Source organism: Sphaeramia orbicularis, chromosome 5 (assembly GCF_902148855.1).
Source record: "Sphaeramia orbicularis chromosome 5, fSphaOr1.1, whole genome shotgun sequence".
Classification (NCBI taxonomy): domain Eukaryota; kingdom Metazoa; phylum Chordata; class Actinopteri; order Kurtiformes; family Apogonidae; genus Sphaeramia; species Sphaeramia orbicularis.
In genome coordinates this window covers 1,433,228-1,459,252 of record NC_043961.1, presented here as the reverse complement: position 1 = coordinate 1,459,252, position 26,025 = coordinate 1,433,228, and the positions used below count along the sequence as shown (strand labels likewise).

Sequence of the window (26,025 nt, the reverse complement as noted above, 5' to 3'; positions counted from 1 at the left end):
ATTACGTTTTTCACCCAAATCTGTCTGATATCATTTGCCTTTGACCCTCTGCAGCTGAATTCACTTCCTTAAAATTTTAACAGACTTGTCATGAGTTTTCCTCTTCTCCTTTTTTTCTAATTTTCAAGTCAATACCAAGTTCTTCACATGGGAACCAGAGATCAGACCCGTTTCAGATTCTGTAAATAAAGGCTTTTGTCCTGAAACTGAAAAATGAAACTCAATCTTTCTCAAAAAAAAAAAAAACAAAAAAAAAACTGAAGTCAAAAAAACAAACTGACTACCATGTCCAGATTCTAGTGTCTCTGTTCACACATTAGAAAACTGTGAAACCCTGATGTGAAATGAGACTTAACCTTATATTCAACATCAGTGGAATCAGATTCAATCAATACAATCAGATTAGCGGGAAATTCGTGTTTTTTCTGTATATTTAGCATGTTTCTGTATATTCTGAGTTTTTCTGAATATTTTGTGTTTTTCTGTTTTGTGTGCTTTTCTGTAAATTTTGTGTTCATAATCGTAGTCTTATTCGATCATACATAGAATAAAGTGTCTTTACTAAATGCACAAATGCAGAATTAACGCTAAACTCGGGCATTAAATGAAGTCACATAAACCAAGTGTAAAGGACATTTTTAATTCATTTTTATAAACCAACATATTTAATTTAGCAGCATAACCGGATGGTCTTGAGGTATTTCTATCTCCACACTGTGAATCTCATCCCACCCTCACACACTTGCAGACACACATTAACACATACTGTACGACTCTGCACAGACAAACGCACTCGGACCCACACAGACACACACACACACACACACAGACACACACACACACACACTCTGTCTCACACACACACTCACACACACACTGAGTGGTGTTGCCACAGTCTGGGACTGAGCAGAGCTGCTCCTCGGACTGGCATCGTGTAAGGCAGGCACACCTAGTGGTGCAGTTTTGGCTGTGGATGAAAACACACAACAGTTAACGTCATAGAACAGGTTCAGTTCCACACACTTTAAACAACGCTGGGGATTCAAATCTGCACAAGGAAACATTATCACAGTATATGTTCTTTAGTTTTACTCATTGTGATGAACATTTTAACATCTATTAACTTGGACTAATTTTCAGTCAGTTTTGTTAAAAAACAGCTAAACATGGACGTAGAAATCTTCAACATTTATCATTTGTCCAGATCGTCGTCCACACTCATGTAACTAAGTAAAAGGTTCCACGGTGCACCGAGGTGGAGCTCAAGAACTCCAGTAGAACTCTGAAGAGAACAATTTTATTAAATTCTAAAATCAGACAGACGTTTCAGTTTGTGACGTTCATCAAGAAATACACGAGCAGCTGCTTTTAAACAGGATACGACACTTAAAGAAAAACTACCCTTGTTTCTAATTGGGCACTATCCTTGTCTCTCTGTTAATACGGTCCAATGATCGGCCTGGAGACGTCTCTTCATTAGCCCCGCCCATCAATCCAGACATCTCATTGGTCAATCAGTGTGTGAATATACACAGGGTTCCTACAGGTCTCTACAAATTAAATTTAAGACTTTTTAAGACCTTTTAAAGACTACTTAGAACAACATTTAATGCCCATTTCGCGGCCATATTGGCAAAAATTTGTGATTCCTATAATTTAGGAAAACGTATTTATTTACTCCAATGCCTTGATTCACACCGTTCAGTCATTTCTCATCGGGGGATGGAAAGGTAGCGATAATTGGTTCCTAATTTCAATATAAATTGTTGGTTGGAATGGGTGGAACTGAGTCGACTAACGTTAGTTTCTTTGCCACTTCGACTTTTAACACACACATTTAAACAACACAGCGAACAAGTTTATGGCAACATAATAAAGGTATTAAATGCAGATCTGTAATTCAAGACTTCTTAAAACCCTGTGGGAACTCTGGTACAGGATCTGTTTATTTCCTGATGAAGACCAAGAACCTAATCATGTTCTAATTTCAGAGTTTAATAAAGCTGTGTAGTTAGATTCCTTGTGAGTTAAACACAGATGAGATGCTGATCCTCAGTTGTCATGACAACACATTCTGAAGTTCATCACAGTGACTTGTGAAGGATGAATAAAGGTTACAGATCGTACGGACACACCAGAGAACAACAGACTCTTATTCTGGATCCACATCCAGAACATCCCAGGTCGGTTCTGAGACCCATTCAAACACGACACCGACTGTGATGTTTCCATTTACGCGTCTGATCATTTAAGCCGTTAGGACCTGAAACTGCCCTGATCTGTGCTTATGTATCGACCACTCAAACATTTACAAAGCTATTTTTGTTGGTTGCTGTTATCAACACGTCTCCATTTCCAGATTAACTGGTCAATTTGTGACGTATGACGACAACTGAGAATGCCGTTAAAGACGATAGGTGTGTTTCTGTCTATTATGAAATAAATATCTGGTTTCTTCAACTTTCTCTCAGATCTAAAAACCTGCCGTTAACAGTCAACACTGAGATCATCATCTGATGTTAAACGTCTATTTTCAGAAATGTTCAGTTACTGTTGAACAGAGGTTGCACTAGACATTTTTAATGTCCGTCATTCTGATGGACAGGGTCATAAAAATTCCGTCAAATTATTATCCGTCATTTCAAATTTTTATTTTTTAATGATAATGAGATATATTTAGTAGTATTTAATGTTCAAAAACATCTCAATGATGCCGCAGCTGTAGTTGCTGCTGGCTGATAAACCAACGTGATATCACGACTCACATAATTATATACGTCACTTTTAATTGGTGTGTTATCTGTAGACATTCTAAACTGTCCTTGTGTTTGTTCACACAGTGTCAGATCCCATGCACTGAGGGTTAGGGTTCAGGTTCTGTGAAGCACAGATCTGGACACAAATGGACATGCCATCAAATAACACATGAAAGGTAGAAAATGCGTACGTATAACACACCAAATGCCATCAGAACTGGTGTATTCCTTGCTTGTCCATCATCCTTCACCTCATCAGTCCCTCTGTTTTCATCACGTTTATTAATGCCATCACATTTACTGGGCTTTAAAAGAACTGAGGAGACTCAGCTGTCTTCACATTTTGCGCTATCAAAGTAGCATCTAATTTTGGCTAAAGTCAGCAAAACAATGAGACAAGACTGGACACTGACTGATTAATACTCACACTGACACCAACTGGACAGGGGGTCTACTACAGGTGGACTAACAGTGAGTCATGTTTATGTTTATGTTTACGCATTTGGCAGACGCTTTTTTCCAAAGCGACTTACAGGGGAAAACCAATTAAATCACTCAATCAATCAGATTTTATTTATATAGCACCAGATCACAAAAAGTTATCTCTTGACACTTTATATATAGAGTTGGTCAAACCAGACTCTAAGCCAATTAACAGAAACCCAACAGAATGTGGGTTTCTGTGTGACTGCGGGTACTGCTGTTGTATTCAGTGTAGTTGTGAACAGTGGTGCTGTTGGGTTATACACAGGTAGGATGCTGTTATGGAATGTCTGAAGCCTTGTTAAGAGACAGACAGACCAGCGATCCTGCAGCAGGTTCTGTTCACAGTGTTGTGTGAAAACTTTCTTTGGTAGATTACCCTCAGTATTTTAATCTTCAGACAACCTTCAGAATTTTCCGTCATTCAAAAAAAAAAAAAAATCTGTCAATGACAGAATATTTTCGGTTAACGCGACCTCTGCTTTTGAACCATTAATCCTGATCCTCTGTTGTGTTCCGTCGACTCATTTAGACGCGCCATCGTCAACATGTTCAGCCTCTGACAATGAGCAGAACTGATTCAGGAGAATTTCTCTATTTGAGCAAAAACTGACAGTAACTTCATAGGAAAGGCGACACGTAGACGATAATCCATCTGGAATCTGGATCATCCAAGGACAACCGGATAAAAAAGAAAAAACAAACTTCCTGCAGGTTCTACTGAATTCTACATTTCCACAGAATCAGACAATGTTTGACACCTGATTCTATTGAAATACTTCTAACAAACGCAGTAAACCAGCACCAGTGGAGAACCAGGACATGGTCCAGGTGTCTGAGGGTTAAACTGGACACTGACCCTCATTATCAACTGGTATGAAAGTGTTTATTATGATAATATTTTTGACATAACAGACCCATTTACGTTCCAGTCCTGTGAGTCAGCGTTGTGAAAGACAAACGATAAATAACCTCAAATACAGACGTGGATTCAGAGGAACATGGACCTGCATTAAGGTTTATCTCAGGGGCACGGTTTGGACGTCAGGGTACGATGAGTAAAAAAAAGACAAAACAAAACAAAAAAAAAAACACGAAGCTCGACTTGTGATTTATGACAGTTTGTAGTCTATTGTTTGCTGACGCGTCACTGAGACCCTGAACTGAACTGGAGACCGGGTTCAAACTGTGGTGAAGTCTAGCTCCACATTATGTTCTGATGCTGCCTTCAGGTACTATTGGGAATTTGATCCTTTCCACTTGTGTATTCGAAATTAAAAGTACGTTGCGTTCAAGTGCTTTTGTTGTCGTGGCAAAATGAAAAACGGTTGACACACAATTTATCATGACCTGCTACTGGGGTTAAAGCAGTTTTGGACGTATTCATTCATCTGATAGAGCATTTTTTATTTTTGTAATTTTTTTTGCAAACTGTGTGTACCATAAATGTGCAAAATCATCGGCTAACAGCAGCAGACCGTTAACAAAAGCAGTGTTTATCATTCGCGATGAACCCCTCGCTGCTCTTCGCCATGTTGAAAATGTCAATGGTTATTTTCATCTCATGGGTCAAAAAATTTCCCCAGATCTCCAGTGGAAAATGTGAGGGGGGCCTTCATGTGCCATTTTAGAGTTTGTAACTTGTATTTACCATAATTCCCACAGCATGTGAAGGCAGCATTAGTCATGTACAGTAACAGCCCAGTAGCTGCAGATAAAACACCACAGATGAAGACACCGGCGGCGTAGTGGAGCCTGTTACTGTTCAGAAAATAGGTCTGGCACAAGGATACAGTTTAATCTGAACCTAGAGTCCACATCGCCTGGTTACCACGACAGCCAGCTGAGTTTTTCCATCTCTGTTAATTGGCATTATTTCACTAAATGATGTAAATGAATGAAAACCACTTTGAGGACAAATACCTCAAACATGAAACAAGCCGACTTCACCTGCACGAATCCTCCAACTCCACCCATTACTGATCTGATCTTCATGTTTTTCCAACACTGACAAAACACTCCATAGTTTCATCCTGTGGTTTTTCTGTCTAACTTGTGGTTATTTCGAAGCTACAGATACAAACAGAACAAACACGTCCAGGGGAAAAGCAGTAAATGGCTCAGAAAGACGACACTTTTCTCATCAAGAACACGAAAAAATATTACATTTACAAACTATCCAAATAAAAATAATGTGAAAACCTGAAAAAAACTGAAATGTCTTAAGAAAAATAAGTGTTAACAGTATTATGCCTCAACTTATCATTTATATATGTAGATTACAAATCGAATCTACAAAGGCACAAAACATTTATTACATTTATTATTGCTAAAATTGCACTTAATTTTCTTAACATTTCAGGTTGTTCATATCTGTTCCAGTTATACAAAATTTAGTGTTAAAGCATAGTTTGTTAATGCGAATAATTTCATAATTTAATGTTTATTTTTGTACAAAAACAGAGAAAAAAATGGAGTTGTTATTATTTATAGGCTTAATGTAACATTTTTTCCACATTAAATCAAGAAGAAAATGTGGAGTCATAATTTATAGGTTATTATGCTGTTATTTTACTTGATCATATTGGTCTGAATGTAGAACCTGAACTTAAACCAGTTCGACACCCTTGACTGTTAATATCTTCAGTGTAATTTTGGCCCTTTGCAAATTCATCCTGCGGGCTGGACTGGAACCTTTGACGGGCTGGTTTAGGCCCACAGGCCGTATGTTTGACACCCCTGATCTACGCAAACATCTGGACCTGTTTGGGTCCCGCTGACTCTGCCCACACCTGATCCTCCATCCACTCTAGAGCGATCCAACATCAAAACCAGTTTTCTTGCTTAAGTTTTACCAAATGTTAATGTGTAAAGCGCACCCCCCACATGTGTCGACTAGACTCACCTTCTGTGTGCCCAGTTTCTTGTCCACGCCCCCGCCAGCCCCCGCCTTTACTGTCCTTCCAGGGGTAGAAGTTGGAACGAGGGGAGGACGACGAGGCAGAGCTGGAGGAGGAGGGGGGCAGGCGGTGGGCGGAGGGCTTCGAGGAGGGCGAGTCCTCCACAGTGCCCCCCTTACGTTTCTTCACCAGTCCCTGGTGCTCAAAGCTCCGCCCACCTCCCGGCCCGTGCAGCCCTGAGTCCCCCACGACACCCGGCTGTGGAGTTGTTGGTGGTTGTGGCAGAAGAGGAAGGGGAAGGGTCCGGAGGCGACGAGTGACCCAGGGGTGTGTGTGTCCGTCTATAGGTCCAGACCACCTTGGCGGCCGGCGAATGGGACTCTGATGGGGAGGGCTGAGGGCGGGGTTTGCTGCTGGGGGAGAGCGTGCCGTTGGTCTGTCCGTGAGGGAGGGGTGAGGGGACAGGGGTCTTAGATAAGGAGGAAGAGGAGGAGGAGGAAGAGGCGGTGGAGGGGGGGCGGCCCCGGTCCTGGAGGATGATGCAGTTCCTGTCGGGGCCTGAGTGGTCTCCTTCCTGCGAGGGGCCTTGCGTTTGCGAAGGGTGGCGGCGGGTGGCGGCCTCCTCCCTCAGCTTCAGCATCTGTTTACTGGGACGTCCCACCGGGTTCTTGGGCCGCCCAGTACCAGCGGGCCGTGGGGTCGTGTGTTTCACCGGGGAGCCCAGGTGACCAGTGCTGACGCCGCCGCTCCCAGAGTTCTCGGAATGTGGAGCAGACGTCGGTCTGCTGGTCCACGACTGGACGATGAAGAGGAGGAAGAGGATGGCGTTTTTAGAGAAGAGCTGATGTGACTTCCTGTGCGGATTTAGAATGTAACGAAGAGGAGGAAGTGGCTGCAATGCTGGAGGGAGGAAGAAGTAGTGATGGTCTTTGCTGAGGGAGGCGGAGACTGAAGGTCTGTGACCTGAGGTATTTTCCTGTGGAAATAAAACAACAAAACATTAGCGCCATTTTAGAGCAACAGTGTCAGCCAAACCAGTAAATAACAACAGTGAAAAAGTAAAATCACATTATGAAAAGGTTTACACTACAAAAAGAAAAAAAACTGAACATGAATCTGAAATTTTCTTCAGAAAATAAGTGCAATTTTAACAATATTATGCCTCAGTTTATCATTTACACATGTGCATTACAACTTACAGATCACAGTGGATCTACAAATACACAAACATTTAATAACCAGGCAGAATATAATCAATTACATTTACTTCTCTTACGACATTTTATGTTGTTCATTTTTGTTCAGCTTATTCAAATTTTTTGAGAAAGGATAGTTGTAAACATAAACATTTTCATATAATTTACATTTATTTACACTAAAACAAAAAGAAAAATTTAGCTAGAAATTCTGAGTTCGAGAAAAAAATAACACCAGAATTATCCAGAATTTTGACATTTAGTTGATGTTCAAATGCAGATTTATGTTTAAGTCAAAAACATTTCATTCCAGTGTCAACATGTTTACAGGAGCACTGATAGGGGCTACTAATCCAATTGTTGCTTTTTGTCATCAGAATCTATCCCCAGTAAAACCCATTACTGGTTGACATCTACAACCACCAATCAGGAACGAGAGATCCCACAGTACTGACCTGACAACATCTGACAAACTGGATAAAGGTAAAGATACACGTGAGAATGCAGACTTTACTAGTAAAAACCACCTGCCAGTAACCGGTTAATAAATAGTTTGTATCTGTATTCATCTGTGCTCAGGAGGTGGGAGGGTTCGATCAGCGTCAGAGGCTGAACATTTGCAGTGTGGGTTCTTCATCCATCTGGTGTCGGCTCCTTATTCCCACTCATAACAGTTCAGGTAAACGGGACAGAAGGCAGAGCCGGCACCGGTGCCGACATTGTCCGCCTCAGGTTACTGTTGTCACCTACCAACACCATGAGGTTTATCATAGAGCAGCTCGAGTGCTGGGAGCAAAAATATATGGTCTTAGGTGTGGCGGGTAGATTGATGAACTTCAGAGAAACCACGCTACAGTCAGCAGTGTCGTCTATGAGCCCCCATCTGCAGTGACGTTTTCTGTTTATCAAACAAAACCATACAGAACCAAGAGGGAATTAAGGTGAGTGTGTTGTCTCTTACTTCCACAGATGGGCGCTGATGTGCTGCTCCAACATGCTGCTCAGAGCCGACCTCAGGTGGTGAAGTCTGCGGTCGAAGTGTAGATGCCGTGACCCAGCGTGTGGCTGCCGAACGAACACACCTGCAGAGAGAAGGTGTTAGATACATCCCAGATGTGTCACGGTGGTGTCACATCTCCAGACCCATCTCAACACAATGAGCCTGTTTACATCCACACTAAAGCTCCTTTTACACGGCACTTCAGTTCTGGGAATATTTCACCTTTAATCCAGAACAACATCTGTGTAAATGAAATGGTGGATCATTTGGTCCCACCTCTGTAATGCCTCTGGAGGTAGTAACAGAGCTGTGATAAAGGTGGAATCATGATTCTGGAACACTATGTAAAAGGAACATCTCTCGTTCCGCAAACCAAGGTGATGTTTGGATGACATATAGCGTGTGCGACTCCTGCGCTGGGGTGATTTAAAAATTAGCGCAGGACGTGTACAGTAAACAAACATATCAATGCGACCAGAACGATGTTGAACTGGGAAGATGCAGACATCCACGAGCTGTTGTCACTTTGGACGAAGGACTCTATCCATGCTAACATTTGTGGAACGGTGAAAGATGATTTTCGGGGATATAATTACTCCTAGTTATTGGATGTAAACAGGCTCACTGAGAAGGAGTTTGAGACAGTTTTGGTCAAGTCTACCATCGGTCTGAGTAGGAGGAGAAACTGTGTCTTTGTAAATATTCACAGAAGTGAAGCTGAAAAACTCAGTGTGTCGTTATCTAGTAAAGTGTAGACAGAAGGAGGAGGAGAGAAGGATAAAGATAGAGACAGACACCAAAAGGACAGATTATTCCATCACAGGACGTCCTGGTCAAATTTCACCAGACACCAAATATCTACAGAACGTCTCTAAAGGGATATTCCTCTCATAGGACCGTTCCTTTCAGTCCATTTTACTGATCGTCCATTGCATTCTGACACTGACTGGTGAAGTGGCAATAACAGTAAATGTAGGGACCTATGAAATATTTACAAAAAAAACACAATATCATCATTTAACATATTATGATAACCCTTGTGTCTGGGATTTTTGAGCCCTTTGAGTGACAGATTTAAGAATGATCCATTTTAAGGGTAACTAAGGCTTCAATTTAAGACAATCACATTTAAGACTTTAAGGATCCTTGAACACCCTGGAACCCCGTTTTCCCCAGAGATCATTAAAGTATCCTGAGTCTGAACTTCAGACGCTTGAGCTTCACCTGTGGTCATCACTACAACATCTTCAGTGCAAAAACACTCACAACCAAACATGAACTAATCGAATCTAAACACAGATCTATGAAGAAAGCTCAAGATGGCATGAAGACTATTATTTACTGACATGAACTAAATGTTTTCAAACCTTCATCTATGCTATAAGACAGAAACGAGACTGTTGATGCAGGACTGCTCAGATCTTCTGCTCAACTCACCGCTAGTGGTCTGGGGTGTGTAGCAGAAGATGGGAACTCAACCACCTCCTCTGGTCCTTCTGCCTCACTTTCATCACTGGAGATTCGTCCGTGGACAAGGGGGGAGGGGGCCCGGAGATTTCCATCATCCTGCCGCTGCTTCTCATCCTCTGGGATGCTTTCTGACGGAGCTGCAGACCTGATGGAGCAAATCCACAGCTTTAGCTCGAGACTCGTCGTAAGGTGCTTTTACCTCCAAAAATACATATTGTGTGTTCATTCCTGTTGAGAATATTCAAGTATTAGCGTGAGACAAGACTGAAACTGATAATACTGATAAGGTTGGATTAAATCAGAACGTGAAGATGAGAAAAATACCAGCTCAACAGTGTTAAGGCTCAGTAATGATGTACATTAGATACTATCAGTGCTCAATAGTAACTATACTGATATCTCTAACCATTTACACGTTATAACCATCAAATATGGACCATTATAAATAAAGGCCAATTTTGAATATTTCAAAAATCCATAAACAATCAACAATCAAATTTGTAAAAACTGTGAACAAACTCTGTAGACATTGTCCCAAGAAAGAAACATAAAAAACTTGAAATGAATCCGACCAGTAGTTTCGTCAGAGAAGATGTTTGAAGAAATTGTAAACGAAGACTACACCGGACACAGCGACTTCATGACCAACTGGCCGGCAAGCTAAAACAAACCAAGCTGGTTCGGTCACAGTGAATCCACAAACCTGAAAGCAGGGAGGCTGGCCAGCGGTCTCCTGCAGTGTGGGGCCCCTGTCTGCTCCCTAGGGGCCTCTGGACTGGGGACCGCCTGATAGAAGCCCCTCCCTCCAGCGACTGGGGCCCCTTCTCTCGAACCTTGGTCTTCAGCTCCGCCACCAGCTGGTCGAAGTTCTTACTGCGGCCCAGAACCTTCCTCCGCTGGTGGATGGAGTGTGATCTGAGCAGGAAGCAGAACACGGTCACAACTGAACTTTGACCTTTGCTACAGCAACGACAGAGACCTATCCAAAAGCTTTATTAACCTGAGGCTCAGGAGATACTGGAGTCTCCCTGGAACAAAAATACTCAAAACATAGCATCTGAGATAAACAGAGGAGTGAAAAGAAAACACTTCTATCAGAAATGGAGGTGGCAAAACAAGAAGTATTAAGATCCTTTAACAGAAAAAAAAAAAAAAAAAAAAATAGAACCGTCTTTTAAAGTTAAAACCTATGTAAAATTAACCGGACTCATTTTATAGAATAACTCTTAAAGATGTTATATAGATAAAGAATATTATATTAATGTGTTCATCACAAATGTAAAAGACGCAACAAGATGAAACCTTAATAAAAAGCAAAGGCGTTACATGACAAGTGGACATTTTTTCATCGCAGTTTTGTGTTTTCCAGCTTATTTTGTCCATTTTATTTTATAATTTAGTTATTTACTTAACCCTTCAAGGCCTAGAACTAGTTTTGTGGTGTCTTCCTAAGTAATTTATCACCTTAAATATATCGTTAATCTCTGTGTTTTCCTATATTTAATTCACTGATGATGTAGATGTTTATTAAAGCTCAGAGGAAATTCAAAGTTCATTATATCAAAACAGAAAAAGTTACTTTATCAGCAAAATCTATCATTAATTGAACATAAACCAAGCGTCCCCATCCACTGTCATTTATCAACTGTAGGTTTTACTGACGAATCAATGTTGTAGAAGATGACAGTGTTTCCACGTTCACTACAGAGCCTCTGACGGCTCACATATGACGACCACGAAAAGATGACAAACTGTATTTTACACATATCATTTACATGTATTGATAGGATTAGTGGATCAACAGGTATTAAACATTTTAGATCAGTAAATGGTTTTGGTGGACGGTGGTTGTTCAGTTGTTAAGGGGTTAATTCTGATTCAAAAATAAAATGAGTGCAATCTGAATTCTTACTCAACAAGACAAAACCACTGAAACATTTTGTCCGTCACGATAAACCAAACTGTCGTGATATAAAAACACAACAGTTGTGGTTTTCTGGCTCATAGAGCAGCATTCAGCGTTGGTCTACACCTTCAGATCAGGTGTGATATAGAAGCGTTTCCCGTCACTCCTGTTGTTTCCTGTTACTCATCCTGTCCGTGGCCTCTCACACTCACTTCCTCCTTCTCTCAGCGCTTCCTTATAAGGACTTGCTTCCTGTTCTGGAGCCATGTTCAGCATCAGTGTCACCGAGTGAGGATCAGAAACCAGGAGCCGAGGCTCTCAGCTCACCTCCCGGATCACATTCTGCGGTGTCACTTTGCTCTTTCATTTGTGCTTTTTTCTTTGTATCTGCTTCTTAGTCCTGCGCAACATGAAGACGCTCACAACTGTCTAGTGAAGATTATATGAATGCATTTGTGTGAATTTATTGGTGTAAAGATGTACTCAGCATCCTGTCATTGAGTGACATTAAACCAAGTCACATATAGATTTAGTTTTTTACCTAAAATATAACCAAAAACCTAATATTTTACTGAAGAGAAAGTAAAACTACAGACTTTAAACTAGAGATTTACAGTTTCATTGTTTACATCAGCTAAAAACAAAGTGTATTGATCTTGCGTAAAAACTAAGATTAATCTTGTGTATTTTCAGGTCATTTTCATTTTTGCATCATTTACAATATTTTTAATCTTGTCTTTAGTATCCATTTTTATATTGTGACTTTTTTCCATGTTGTGTATTTTACGTAGTTTTCGTCTCATTGTTTCTTTTACATCTTTTATCTCATGTCATGCCTTTTATGTATTGCATCTTTTATTTCATTTTTGTCTCATTGCATCCTTTATGTCCTGTGTTAAAGCGTCTTATGTCATTTTGTCTTGATTCTTTTACATATTTTAAAACCACAATATCTGTCTGGTTTCTTCAACTCTCAATCAGGAAATCAACTTTTCAACTGACTTCACATTTGTCACCATCAACTGATATGAACACTGTTATCGTGGTACCATTTTAGCCCAGAACTCCTTCACATCAAACATCCACTGAGAGACAAACCGACAGATCCCAGAGGGTTAGGACATGGTTTTGGTCGAGTGTCATATGTCTGGGGCTTACATTGCATGTCAGAAGGCGAGTGCAGACTTTCTTCCTGTCCGGGTCCAGGACGCCGCAGTGTTTGTCCAGGTCACATTCCCTCTCTGAGAACAGACAGATGGACAAAGGAAAACATGAAAAACTACATTCTACCACATGTACAATTGTTTGCACTGACAGCCTCATTTAAACATTTGTAATTTCATTAAAACACACATCCCCCAGTTCAGAGCTTATTTACTTCTGTTATACGTGCTACAGTGACAGGTCTATCATATCTAGGAGTTGTTTAGTTTTGCATGAGAAAATCTACTGATCCTGCTAAATATAGTTTCAGTCATATTTTGATGGTAAAAATTAGACTTGTTGTTTCATGAGGTTGTAATTGTCCATGAGTATGCAAGGTTCAAGCTCGGGATGTAACGATTATAGATTTTGGTGCTATGATTATAGTCAGAGAAATAATTGCAGTTTCACAATTCCAATTATTTTGCAGGGGCTTTATACATGGGGGTACAATTCAGTTCAGTTTTATTTGTAGAGCCCTATGTCACAACAAGGTTGCCTCACAGGGCTTTACAGAATTAGTTGGATATGAAAACAAACAACAGTCAACAACAGCACGGACCACACCCTCACGAGAGTGAAAGTGAAACTTAACGTGTGTTACTAATTCCTCTACGTCTCTCGCTGTTGTGAAGCATCGGACTATTTTATGCAGTTTGCCTTATGATCAAACAGAGTGTGTTTACTGCATCAGTACACAAGGTCAGCCTCCCAAAGCTTGTATGACAGTCCTGAGCTGCTGGAGAAGAAAGGCCTTACTGTACAAAAGCTATACAGCCGATTGTTGTGAATGGGTTGCGCAATGGTAACCTGAAGCTGTGTACATGACTGTAGCGTACACAAACTGTATGGAAATGAATGTGAGCCTGAATTGAAAAATATTTAGGGTCTGAATTTGTGAACTTCAGCTTGTTCCTTTTCTGTCATTTTCACTGATGGAATGTTAAATGCAGTGCTTCTGTAATGTTGCTTTTGTTCTGTGCAGGAAGCACATATTGGCACGTCTTTGGTTCCGCTCTTCATCTACTGTACTTTAGGAGGTGGTTTTTGGCAGCCTTGACAATTAATTAACCATGACGTTTAAAATGCAATAATCATAACATCATGACATTGTTACAACCCTAGTTCAAGCACAGATACCAAGTGAAATTCATGTTAAATCAACATGGAGCAAACAACTGAAACCAACTAAAATTACTTTACACAGATTTAATGATTGTGGCTGGTCCACAGTGCACTTCACTTTTAACTTTATTGGACGTTTGGATGCTTTTTACATATGTAATAACAGAAATTATCCAAAAAGAAGGCAAAATTCTATAATTCTTTACTGAAAGAGGGGGACCTCCAGACTCTACAACTATGCATCTAAGATTTCCTACATATTACATACAACCAAGATTGAACAGGAAATATGCAAGTCTCCAGTATTCCATGTGCCCAGTCAGTGCTGTCTATCATATCTACAAGTCATGTAATTCTTCTATAATGCATTATCTGAGGCTGAAAACATCCTACATTTAGTCTATAAATTTTCTCCTGATAGATTAAAGCTTTCATAGGATGGTGTGAATATTTACTGCAGATATAACAACAATAAAGACATTACTTTACTCCCATTATTTGATCATTTCTTTTGACATTACTGGCTTCAGTTCATTGGTTTTATTTCATTCTTCTGTGTTGACTTCAAGGTTTGTATCTGTGCATTCTCCTCTGCCTTCCAGGAAATGTTCAGGTCTCAGCATGCAGAGCTTTAGTTTGTTTCAGACTACCTTATGTCATCGTCTTCCACATGTCTGGACAAAATATAACAAACATTATTTCACAATTTAACACTTTTCTGATCCAAACGGCCAATATTGTGATAAAGAAAATCTATAGAGCAGTCTGGCTGATTCCCCTGAGGTAAATAAGAGAACCCAGTCGTAATTCATTGAGAACATTAAAACTGTTTGACAGCGAGTTTACGAAGAAGTCGGACACATGAGCTGAGGTCGTACTGAGGATTAGAAGAGGATATTCCTGACTGATATTTATGTTTTTCTAGCTCATCTAAGATAAAGATGTGCTTCAAATACTCAGTCAAAATGGTGAGAGCAGAGTCGACTTTCATTAATAGTTTAACTAGTTTTATTGGGGACTAATTATATTAATTTGACTTCATAGAAACCCTGGAACTAATGCTTATGGAACTTGTTCTGCCCATGTTGATGCGTTATTAGCAGCATTTCCCCTGAATAATAGAGACTGTTGAGTTATTCCTCAGACAACCATGAAATGATCAGCATCTAACTTATGAAGCCAACAGGTCTGTGTCTAATTATTAGAGATAGACACTGGTCTGTTCTGTCTTTGATTCCACTCAGATTCTGATCATGTTCTAATCTATTCAAATAATTGTAATTCAGATTGAAAAAGTAATGACAAAGGTTAAAATATAAAGGATTTAAAAGGTTTGATAAGGATCAACTCCTCCAACAATGACTGATAGACTAATTGATTTAATAATATAAAAATAATAATGATAATTTTTGTTTTAACTTTTTTTATAAGTGCCTTTCAGGACACTGTACAGCAGAGCATAAACAGACAATGCATAAAATACAAATTTAACATGACATCTAAATGATCTTGATTTTTCAACTTCAACCATTAAAAAGTCTGTATAGAAAGGTGATTTTTCTGTGGACCACTCATAATCATCCATCTGCAAAGGGGTGGGTCTACTGTGGGTTAATTCCTGCGACTCTTCTAATTGGGCTCAGGCTTTTGCCTCTGTAGAAGAGGTCCACTGGTCTCCTAACAGAGCATGAATCCTCCATCTGCAAACAGACTGCACTGATCCAATATGAGGCATTTCCTCGTGCATCATTTGCCGTCTTAGTACATTTCCATTCCATTAACAGTCAGTTGGTTGATGTTAATCGGCTGCAGACAGTCGACTTTCGATCACAGGCTGTATTCATGTGTAACTTAATATTTTTTCATATCTCAATGTTCCCCTATCTCTAGCCTTTACTTACACAGGTATATTAACAGATTGCCAAATACATCTACTGTTGCTAAGGGGGTTGTAACATGTGCTCAAAATGGATCTAATTTGATCCTTAACAGTCTGATAATAAACTGTAATATCAAAGTAGACTGTTGTGGTATTAAAAGGATAAAATTTCAAAAGAAAACCCCCACATGGTCGGTGGTTATGGTCCATCCTAACCGACTTCTGCGACATGTCTTCCTGTTGCTGGTAAGTACTTGGAATATCAGTACTATACAGAACCCTTTACGTATCCTTGTTAAAAAAAATCCCATAATGGCCGCTCAGTATATTGTAATTGATGTGTCTGAGAGGACATGAGACTGCATCTATTCCTTTCCTGTGTTTTCAGGCTGTAAATCTACTCAGTGATGCACGTTTCTGGTCAATCATGGATGTTTTCAAACACAAGGGAGGGGTTGAATATGTGATTGACAGCTGGAATTATAGATCGCTGGTCAGATTCTGTCAGACGACTTAAACCCAATTCTACAGCTCAAGTTAATTTAGACAGAGAGGAGAGAGCTGCAGAAGGAAGGGATGTAAATGCAAATTCTGAAGTTTTTTCTGTTGCTCTAAGACACAGGTGTCAAACATGCAGCCCGGGGGCTAAATCTGGCCCACCCAAGGGTTTAGTCCAGCCCTTTAGATGAATGTGTGAAATGCAAAAATTACACTAAGATATTAGCAATCATTTTAGTTCAGGTTCCACATTCAGACATATATGATCTAAAGTGGGTTAGATCACTAAAATACTATGGTAATAACCTATAAATACTCACAAACTCCAAATTTTTCTCTTTGTAAATGTAACATTTTCATGTATTTACACTAAAACACAGTATAATTTTGCAAAAACTGTGAATAACCTAAACAAATATGAACAACCCTGAAATGTCTTAAGAGAAGTAAGTACAATTTTAACAAGATTATGTCTGTAAATGACAAACTGAAACATATATTGTTAAAACTGCACATATTTATTCAGTTTGTTCATGTTATTCACATGGTTTTAAAGGATAGTTTGTAGATGTAACCATTTTCATAATGTAATCTTACTTCCTTCACACTAACACACAGAGAAAAGTTTGGAGTTGACATTATTTATATATTATTATGTTATTATTTCACTGGTCCGGCCCACTGCAGATCAAATTTAGCTGAATGTGGCCCCTGAACTATAATGAGTTTGACACCCTGCTCTAAGACATCCTGGGTGATGACCCCTCACCCTTTCAAAGGACCATACTGATTTGCGACCCACCTAACCCTACACCCACATCCACCCTGATCCACGTGTACTTACTGGAGGCCACTTTGTTGTAGGGTCTGGGGATCCGGTGGCCTGGCACCGCAGATGCCACAGCGAGTCCTTCCTCTGGGTAGGGGGCCTGTCGCTGGGCGAAGGTCGTCCAGGCGGTGTTCCTCCGTGTGGCCAGGGGGGGTCTCTGAGGGATGGGGGTGGGGAGCTCATCTGAGGCCTCAGAGGCGGCGGGTTGCTTAAACACCGATGACTCCGTGTGGCTGCTGTGGGACGACTTGTCCAGGGGGGAATGTCTGCAAAACCACGAGACAATGACGTTAACAACAGAGACAGTGACATTTAGTGACATGTGGAGGTAAAGCTGCCGATTAAAACTCCCCCACCTTCCCCTACAGTGGATCACCAGCGCCACCGTAGAGGAAAGATCTTTTTATAGTTGAGGTGGTATTAACTCTGGTCCACATGGAGATGTAGGACACACTGAGCCTGTTTACATGACCATAAAAATGCAATAACTGTTAGTAATCAGATAATTGTAATATTCAGATCTGATGCGCTTACTGGGGAGAAATCTGGGTGTGTTAATCTGATTTCTCATAATCAGATTACTGCTGTTATCTGATACAACAGACCAGATTAGGATGTTTACATGACCACTCCAGAAATCACATAATGATCAGAGTATTAATGTACATGTAAATGGGCTCAGTGACATACCAGAACACCAGATATAAAACAGAAACCAGACCCATCAGAACCCTCCCCCCATTCAAAAAGTGCTACTTGTTAGTGACGTTCATTTATGTTCTTTGAGTTTGCCATTAACAGCAGCACTTAAGTAGTTTTTACGAGTTTACTTTAAAAAAAAAAACTGAATAGTCTTCTAGTTTGGCTACAGAAATTAAATAAATGACAAACAGCAAGAAGGATGACAGACAAAAGAGCAGGAGGTTCCATTTAACACTTAAATGAACTATAGCAAGTTTGCTGAAAGAAATAATGAACAGTTTCCTAGTTCTCCTTCAGAAACAAACTGCTCTCAGAAGAACAGACACACAATGGTCTCTATATCTTCCAAATCATATATTGGAAGGATTAAAAAAACTGCCTCTTCAACCCATCCCGACCCCATCCCTTACCGGACTCCATCTTTGGAGTTCTTGGAGTGTCTGTATTGGGGTGGGGTAGAAGGCGAGGGTGGGGGCCGCTCGTATGGGCCCCACGCCCTGTCCTCGACCCTCCCAGGATGAAGCGGTGGCGGTGTTGGTCCCGTGGGAAGGCGAGTGTCCGTGGTGGGGTCTCTGCTGGGGCTGGGGGGCCGAGGTGGGGGAGCGCAGGCGGGCGTACAGCTTGGCCAGAGGGCCGTGCCGCCTCTCGCAGTGCTTCTCGAAGGCCTGCGGCTTTACCACCTGACCGCAGTGGCTGCATACGACCAGGTAGAAGTCGTCGTGTCCGGGATAAAGGCCGAAGATGGACATATCTGAGCGGACGGAGGAGGAGGGAGAGAAAGGAGGGACATTAATAAACACAGCCAACAGGACAAGTATTATTATTACTACTATTATCACTTTATTAGAATTATCATTAGTTCTGCTTCTGTCTGTCTGTCTGTCTGTCTATCCTTTCTTTCTCTTTTTTTTTTCTCCCTTTTTGTGTTGTAATATTTCTTTGTGTGTATATTGGGTGTTGCTACTGGAACCTTAATTTCCAGGGGGATCAATAAAATTCTATCCAACCTGATCTAATCTAACAAGGGAACATTCTCACTGCACTAGGGCTGAACAATAACCAACATTTATTACAGTAAAATTATTTGTTGCAATAAACTTCTTTATCATTAGAATTTACTTTTACACTGTCAAATAAAACTGTTTTGTTGTTTCATTTAAATGGCTGTCCAGTTAACTGTACATCTTTTTAATGTTCCATCTCTGAAGCTGTCAGATGTTCTGAAGTGTTCAGTAACGTTTTAAGCTGAAAACACACAGACCTCAAACCACAGATATTTTTATCATCATTTTATGTTTATGCATTTGGCAGACGCTTTTCATCTAAATTAAACTGGAACTGAAACTGACTTAATATTGTGAACGCCGATGACGCAGTGTTTTGTCCTATGTCTTTATGTAGTTTGTCTTCTCATATTTTTTTCATCATTTGAAATAATTGAAAAACACATCAGATCACTCATTTTCTTTAAATCAAACGCACAAAAATTAGGAAATAAAATAAGAACCAATTACATATCAGACAGGCTTGTTTTTGTATTACGTTACGTTTTGTCCTGTTCGTATTCATTTTCATATTAGTAATTTTAACATGTTTTTTCACTTAGGATCATCCTTTAAACTCAACAAATATTGATTTGATATTGTTATGGTAATTATTGATAGGAACTGATATGAATAAGATGGAGTATGTTGAGTTTAGTGTTCAGCGATTGATGTTAATGTATGTCTTAATACGCTGGATGCTCAATTAAATCCGTATTCGTGTCAAAATGTTTCAGTGAGTCCATACTAGCAAATCAATTACCTTTTTAAAAAGCCATTAGATTGATTGTTGGAGTTGGATGCTATCCGATGACTTTTGTGTGATTTTTCCACATTTGTAAAATTCCCTGCTGATGCCTATAATCAAAACTTGCCTAATAATCTTATTTTCTGTTTCTTCAGGTTTTGTTATATTTATTCACCTTTTTATGCTAAAGAAACAAAGATAATCATGCCTTTTCTGAATAATCTTTGATAAAACACAACAGATAAATATCAGCCACGGATATGAATGGCATGTAATCTTGATTTAATAAATCAGAAATAAGTTGTTCCCTCTCGACACTTATGAGTTTTTTTTTATTGTTAAACTTAAACTTTCTTTGCTGTATGACTCAGTGTTGATGTCTCCATCTCATCTTGGACACAAAGGACTCAGGATTTCATTTCAAAACCGGCTGAAAGTACAAATTTGTGGTGCTACTTACTGTGGTTTGATCAAATCTTTCACACCTTATCTTAGTGTTAAACTTTTTGCCAGTGTCTGATTGTTCCCACAGGCTGCTTCATTCCTGTTTTATTGGAAAAAGGAATCCTCTCATCCCTAATACTGTATCAGTCAGTGATATATGGAAAAACCCAGATTCTGTAAAGCCTTTGTGTCTCTACTCTGGTCCTTCCTCGACTCATTTTCCATGTAATCTGGTCTCGTCATGATTTGGTTTCGGTTTAGGTGGTCGATTACAGCAACACCAAAACTGAATAGTATCTCAGCTTGATTGGTCTTCATATTATGTGACCTGGAACTGAGGAATTCATTCAATTCATTTTTTGAACTACTTAATCTTCTGAAGGGTCATGGGAGGCTTGAGTCTATCCCAGCCACTGTCTGGTGAAGACGGGGTACACCCTGGATGTGTCACCAGTTCTCCAGGGCTGACATATACAGACAAACAATAACGATTCACCCCATGGGCGATTTAGATTGACCAGTTAACTATTGAGTGCATGACTTTGGATGGAGAGAGGAAGCCTGAGAACCCACGCAGACATGGGAAGAATGTGCAAACTCCATACACAAAGGAGATTTAACCAAAATAAAGAAAATGAACACAGTCTGTATTCAACAACATAAACTGTTATTACTTGTGGTTTTCAACTCTTCTTTATGATCAGATTGTGACAAACCCTAATCTTAAACAGAACATTCTATTCTCCTGTGACATGGTTTTGGGTTTTCGAAGGTCACTGTGACTCCGTCAGAATGGTTCTGCTGATCTGCTCTGACATGCAGGTATAGACAGACGAGGAAGCAGCATCGGCCAGACAGACGGACAGCTGCTGCTTCAGACAGACTGGCTCAGGGCCAGACAGTGCCAAAGTACAAGGGTACAAAGCTTTAACAGTCGCCTCCAGGCCACTTTCTGACACTGAAATACGGAAACCACAGAAAAACTAAGGCAGAGTTCACTGAGGTTTCAGAGATCAACGTGGATTCAGAAGAAAGAGGAAAAGCTGATTGTGATGAACAATAATTATATACTGAGGCCATTTACCTTGGAGATTAGAAGCTGTGATTACCATTTATCATGTGAAATATTACATTTTAGTCTTTAGGGTGTGTCAAAATGTAATAACATCCAACTGCATGCTCTGAGGTTGAACATTTTTCATCTAAGATTTGTTAATGTTCTATTTTTAGATTAGCTAAATGACCACAAAGGAAAGCTAAAAACCACAAATAACCATCTTTTACATTGCCATCATCAAGTACATATCCTCAACTCAATTTACAGAATGTAACAAAAATTAACAATAGAAAAAGCTCATTATAAAGTCAGAGAGTCTGATTTTTAGTTTCTTCAACTTTCACTTTGGCTCAAGAAAAGAAAAAGAAATGATTTTACATGCATCATTTAATTATCAGTAGACAGACATTTTTATTGGGATGATGGCTTGGTCGTAACAATCTAAATGAAAATATACATTAAAGGTCCAGTGTGTCACATTATGGAGGATCTAACTGCAGAAACTGAATATAATATTCGTCATGTTTTCTTAAATGTATAATAAACTGAAAATGGGAGTTGGTGTTTTTCATTACTGTAGATTCAGTTGTTCATTTCTACAGTGGGTCCACTGTGATTCTTAAAACTGAATGAGTTCTTCTTTTCCAGTATGAAACCTCTGTTGCACCAGTGTGGGCCAAGCAGCCAGTCTCTGGTCTAACCAAAGAGGTGGGCTCTTTTTGGTTCATTAACACTGCGAGAACACTTTTTAGGTGATTCTGACTTTCAGAGCAATTACGGGATCTTTATAAGGTGGTGACTGCCAATAAAAAAGAAAAACAAAAAATGAGGATGACAGGACTTGATCAGGTCCTTACAGACTGAAAGGAAAACTAAGCAAACCAAATTTACAGCAGGTTAAAAGCAAGAGAAAAGGACATATCTATCGACAGAGTCCACCTTTTTTCTCCAGTAGCTGCAAACCTACTTCGTCTTCTTTCTTTTTCATTCAGGTGAAACCCAGCGTAAAAGTTAATTATTGTAACATGTGTCTCAATGTGAACCAGACAATATCCCCTTAACCATGAAAACCAGAATAGACTAATAAACCCTGAATCTAAGGATTTCCATGGTTTTCAGGTCCACTGTAGGGGATGGACAGGAGACTTTCCAGCAAGATGTCACTAAATATCACACACTACATCTTTCACTTCTGCTCTCAATATGTCTTTTCAGACGTCCAAACAGGAATGGCCTTGATCACGTTCTGGAGGTGATGGTGTGCAGACTTACCCTCCCTTACAGAGTGACATGGCCTCTGCAGCCTTTTTGCCATTCTTGCTGCAGTTCGTCCACATCAGCCCCTGAACATTACAAATGACATCCATATTGAGTACCCCCTTCAGGAGGTCAGGTGTGATCCAAATACTACGTAGCAGACTCAAGAGCAATAAAAAGCACAACCTTCCTGTACAAACTCTGCTCATCAACAGGCCCTTCAGCTGTGTTATATAAAGGGACTGATTTGCAGGTCAACTGCTTCCCATCTGACTGCTGCTAATCAAACAAACAGCCCTGAGCCATAATCATTTTGGCATAGTCTGTGATCATCAGAAGGCAGCTAATGTTGGCGTGCGGGGGTAGAAGACTTTATTTGATAGTTATGGACAGAGTAGCACTTGGAGGGATGCCAGACAATGAGTGAGCGCACATACTCAGGGCTGGGAAGGGCAAGAGCACTTTCTGGGTAGAAGTCATACAAATGAGATTTCCTTCCTCACAGAGAAATGTTCATAGGAGTTAGACGAAGGCACTGACGCCGGTTAATACGGAGGGTAATTAAATAAAGCGAAAAGAACACTGAGTAACGTTGCTGATATCAAGGCTGGGCCAGCATTTACATGGTGGCAACAGCATCAGACTCCTCCTCCGTCACCGGTGTCTACTCTCAATCCTCCTTATGCTAGCCGTAGCATGCTAATGCTAACGGTGCTTCGTCGTTAACGCTAGTCTGGCTTGCTAGCCTAGCCTAGCCTAGCCTAGCCCAGCCCTCCACGGTGAGAAGTTGCTCGCCCCCGCCGTCCACACTAGCCTCCTTCCGCTCTGATGCCACCGCTGCCTGGCTCGGTCCGCTGCCCCGAAACGCATCGTTCTCACACTGGCAGCCTGGTCCACAGCCACTGCCCCAACGCACACACATAAACAGTGATATCACGACAACTATGAGTTATTTGTTGCTGTAGACAGCGTATGCAGCCGGACATGGAGCGGAGCAACATGTTACCCACCCAGCGCTAGGACCCGGCAGGGTCTTTGTTTGGGTAACATGGTTAGCTCTGTCCTCCGTTTCCACGAAAATAAACCCAGATACTTTGGTCAAACGTCTCGATAGCTGCCCGTGTTTGCGTCACGGTGCTTGCTTACCATCCGCCGCCGTCACACCGGCCCACTCGACCCAGGTAGTCCAGCTTTGACCCACGAAATCATCGAGGCTAGGCACCCGCCGATCCAGAGCAGCCATTACTTTTACTGCGCGTTCACGCACCGCCATCATCACTGCGCGGTAAGTCGCTTACGTCATAAATCGCGCTCTCGACAGGATAGGAACTTCCTGCGTGCGCGTTCTGGGGACTCCCACTCCGCGAGCAGCGTGTGTGGGCATGACGTCACTCATCCGTTTATCACCTTGAAATAAAAGTTTCTGTCAAAATAAATAAATAAATAAATAAAACAAATAAAAAATCCAAAGGTTTCAGGAGAATGAAGTACTAAAAAACAAATGGTTTCAGGAAAAAATTAAATAAATTTAAAAAAAAAAAAAAAAAAAAAAAAAGGTTTCAGGGTCTGTGATTGGAACTAGACACAAGAAGTTTGACAGCAGAGTAAAAAAATGAACAGAAAACGTCCAAAGTAGCACATACACACAGGACATAATAGATAAAAACATTTTTAAAAAATTGTAAAAGATGTAATGCGTAAGACTCAAACAACGTAAAAGACATGAGATGAAAATGTGAGACAAAATCCCCCATAAAAGATAGAACATAAAAGATGCTAGATGTAAATGACATAAGATGAAAATGATAAAAGATGTAACGTGAGACAGATGACCTGAGAGATGAAACAAAATGAAACAACCAAAAGTATGTAACAAGATAAAAACATTGTAAAGAAATTCAAGTAACAGAAGGAGACAAAAACATCTTACGACACAAACATGTAAAAGAAATAAAAAGATGCCAAAGGATGGCAAAGTTAAAATAAAAAAAACATATGAGAGACATAAAAATACAGAGGAAAATGAAAGGTATAATAGATGAACATGTGAGAGAGGATGTTACAAGATGAAACCATGAGATAAAAATGATCTAAAAATGTACAACTTAAAAAACAATAAATGAAAGCAACATTAGAGACTTAACAATGAAATGTAAGAGGAAAGTAAAGGATGACACAGAGAAAAGAAGTCATAATGATTAGAGTTCAGCAAAGTTCATGTTTATTATTTTCATTCTGTTGCTGATGTGATTAATCGTCTTCATATTATAATAAAATGACATGACATTCAAATGTTACCTTTATACTCTGATGACACTTTTGATCCTGGAGTTTTTCACTTTTACTGCAGTAAAGAATCAGTATTTACATTTTTCCCTCAGTATCTTTATTCTATTGGGTGTGTTTTCATCTGCTTTTCTTCTTCAGATCCTTATTTTAAGCTGCTCATGCTCTTTACTCTGGAGGAGAGGGTTAAGGGGTCTGTTCCCACCACGGATCCACGGCTTCATGCTGATCAGAAGTCACAGGCTCGCACACGTGAACACACCTTCCCTTTTCATAATCCTTGTAAGTGTTTAATCCTCACACAGCTCAACGTCAGGACTGTAACAGCGATATGGAAAATGAACGCAGCAGACGTGGATGTGAGTGCACATGAATCCACAATCAGAGACAGAAGAGTTAAAACAGTTTCAGACAAATCATATTAAAATGCACCCAGGAACAGATTTAACATTTATACAAACCTAAGAAACAAAAGATAACAATAATACAATAAAACTAAAATTACTTACTTCAACTTTTAACTCTTAAAGACCTAGAACTATTTTTAAAGTGACTTCCACATAATGTTTACTACATCATCCCAAGTAATTTATCTCCTTTTTTTAAATATATAATTTTACCCTCTGCATTTTTCTCTGTTTTCTCATATTTGATTAACTGATCATGTAGATGTTCATTAAGCTCAGAGGAAATTCAAATGTTATTATATCAAAACAGCAGTAATAATATCATTAACTGAACACAAAATCTACAACCTTATTTCGCTTATGGCACATTTTTATTCAGTTTCTGCATTTTATTGATTTCTTTGGCAGTTCTGTTATATTTCTGCCTATTTAATGATTTTTTTCTTATTTTTTGTTGATATATTATCTATTTTGTTTACTTTGCTACATTTTTCGGCCTATTTTATTACTTTTTCTTAGTTTTAGTTCAGTTTGGGACTTATTTTCTTCATGTTACTTATTATTTTGTTGTTTTATCGATTACTTTGGCTTTTTTTTTTTTGTTCATTTTGTGGCCTATTTTATTCTTTTCTTATTTAATTTGTGTACTTTTTTTTTTGCTTATTTGTCATGCTTTTATTATTTTGTACATTTTTTTGTTCATTTATTATTTAAAATGCATACACCAAATGTCTTCATCCACTGTCATTGATCCAACTCCGTGGATTTTTACTGGTGAATCAATGTTGTAGAAGATGACGGTGTTTCCATGGCAACTACGGAGCCTCTGAACATCC

At 39.8% G+C, this 26,025-nt stretch overlaps 1 protein-coding gene across 1 annotated transcript; it reads right to left on the bottom strand.

The window, feature by feature from the left end:
- Positions 1 to 619: 619 nt before the first annotated feature.
- Positions 620 to 23,820, bottom strand: LOC115420059 (ataxin-7-like protein 2). The gene is given in 22 exon segments (XM_075353478.1): positions 620 to 967; positions 6,145 to 6,181; positions 6,183 to 6,391; positions 6,393 to 6,925; positions 6,928 to 7,002; positions 7,005 to 7,047; positions 7,049 to 7,115; positions 8,297 to 8,375; positions 8,378 to 8,417; positions 9,773 to 9,950; positions 10,509 to 10,593; positions 10,596 to 10,717; positions 12,868 to 12,952; positions 17,261 to 17,320; positions 17,323 to 17,449; positions 17,451 to 17,511; positions 18,358 to 18,413; positions 18,415 to 18,698; positions 19,914 to 19,922; positions 22,522 to 22,564; positions 22,566 to 22,582; positions 23,643 to 23,820. Coding segments are annotated over 22 exon segments (2,358 nt in total). The 5' UTR covers positions 23,773 to 23,820; the 3' UTR covers positions 620 to 949.
- Between the last annotated feature and the right edge of the window lie 2,205 nt (positions 23,821 to 26,025).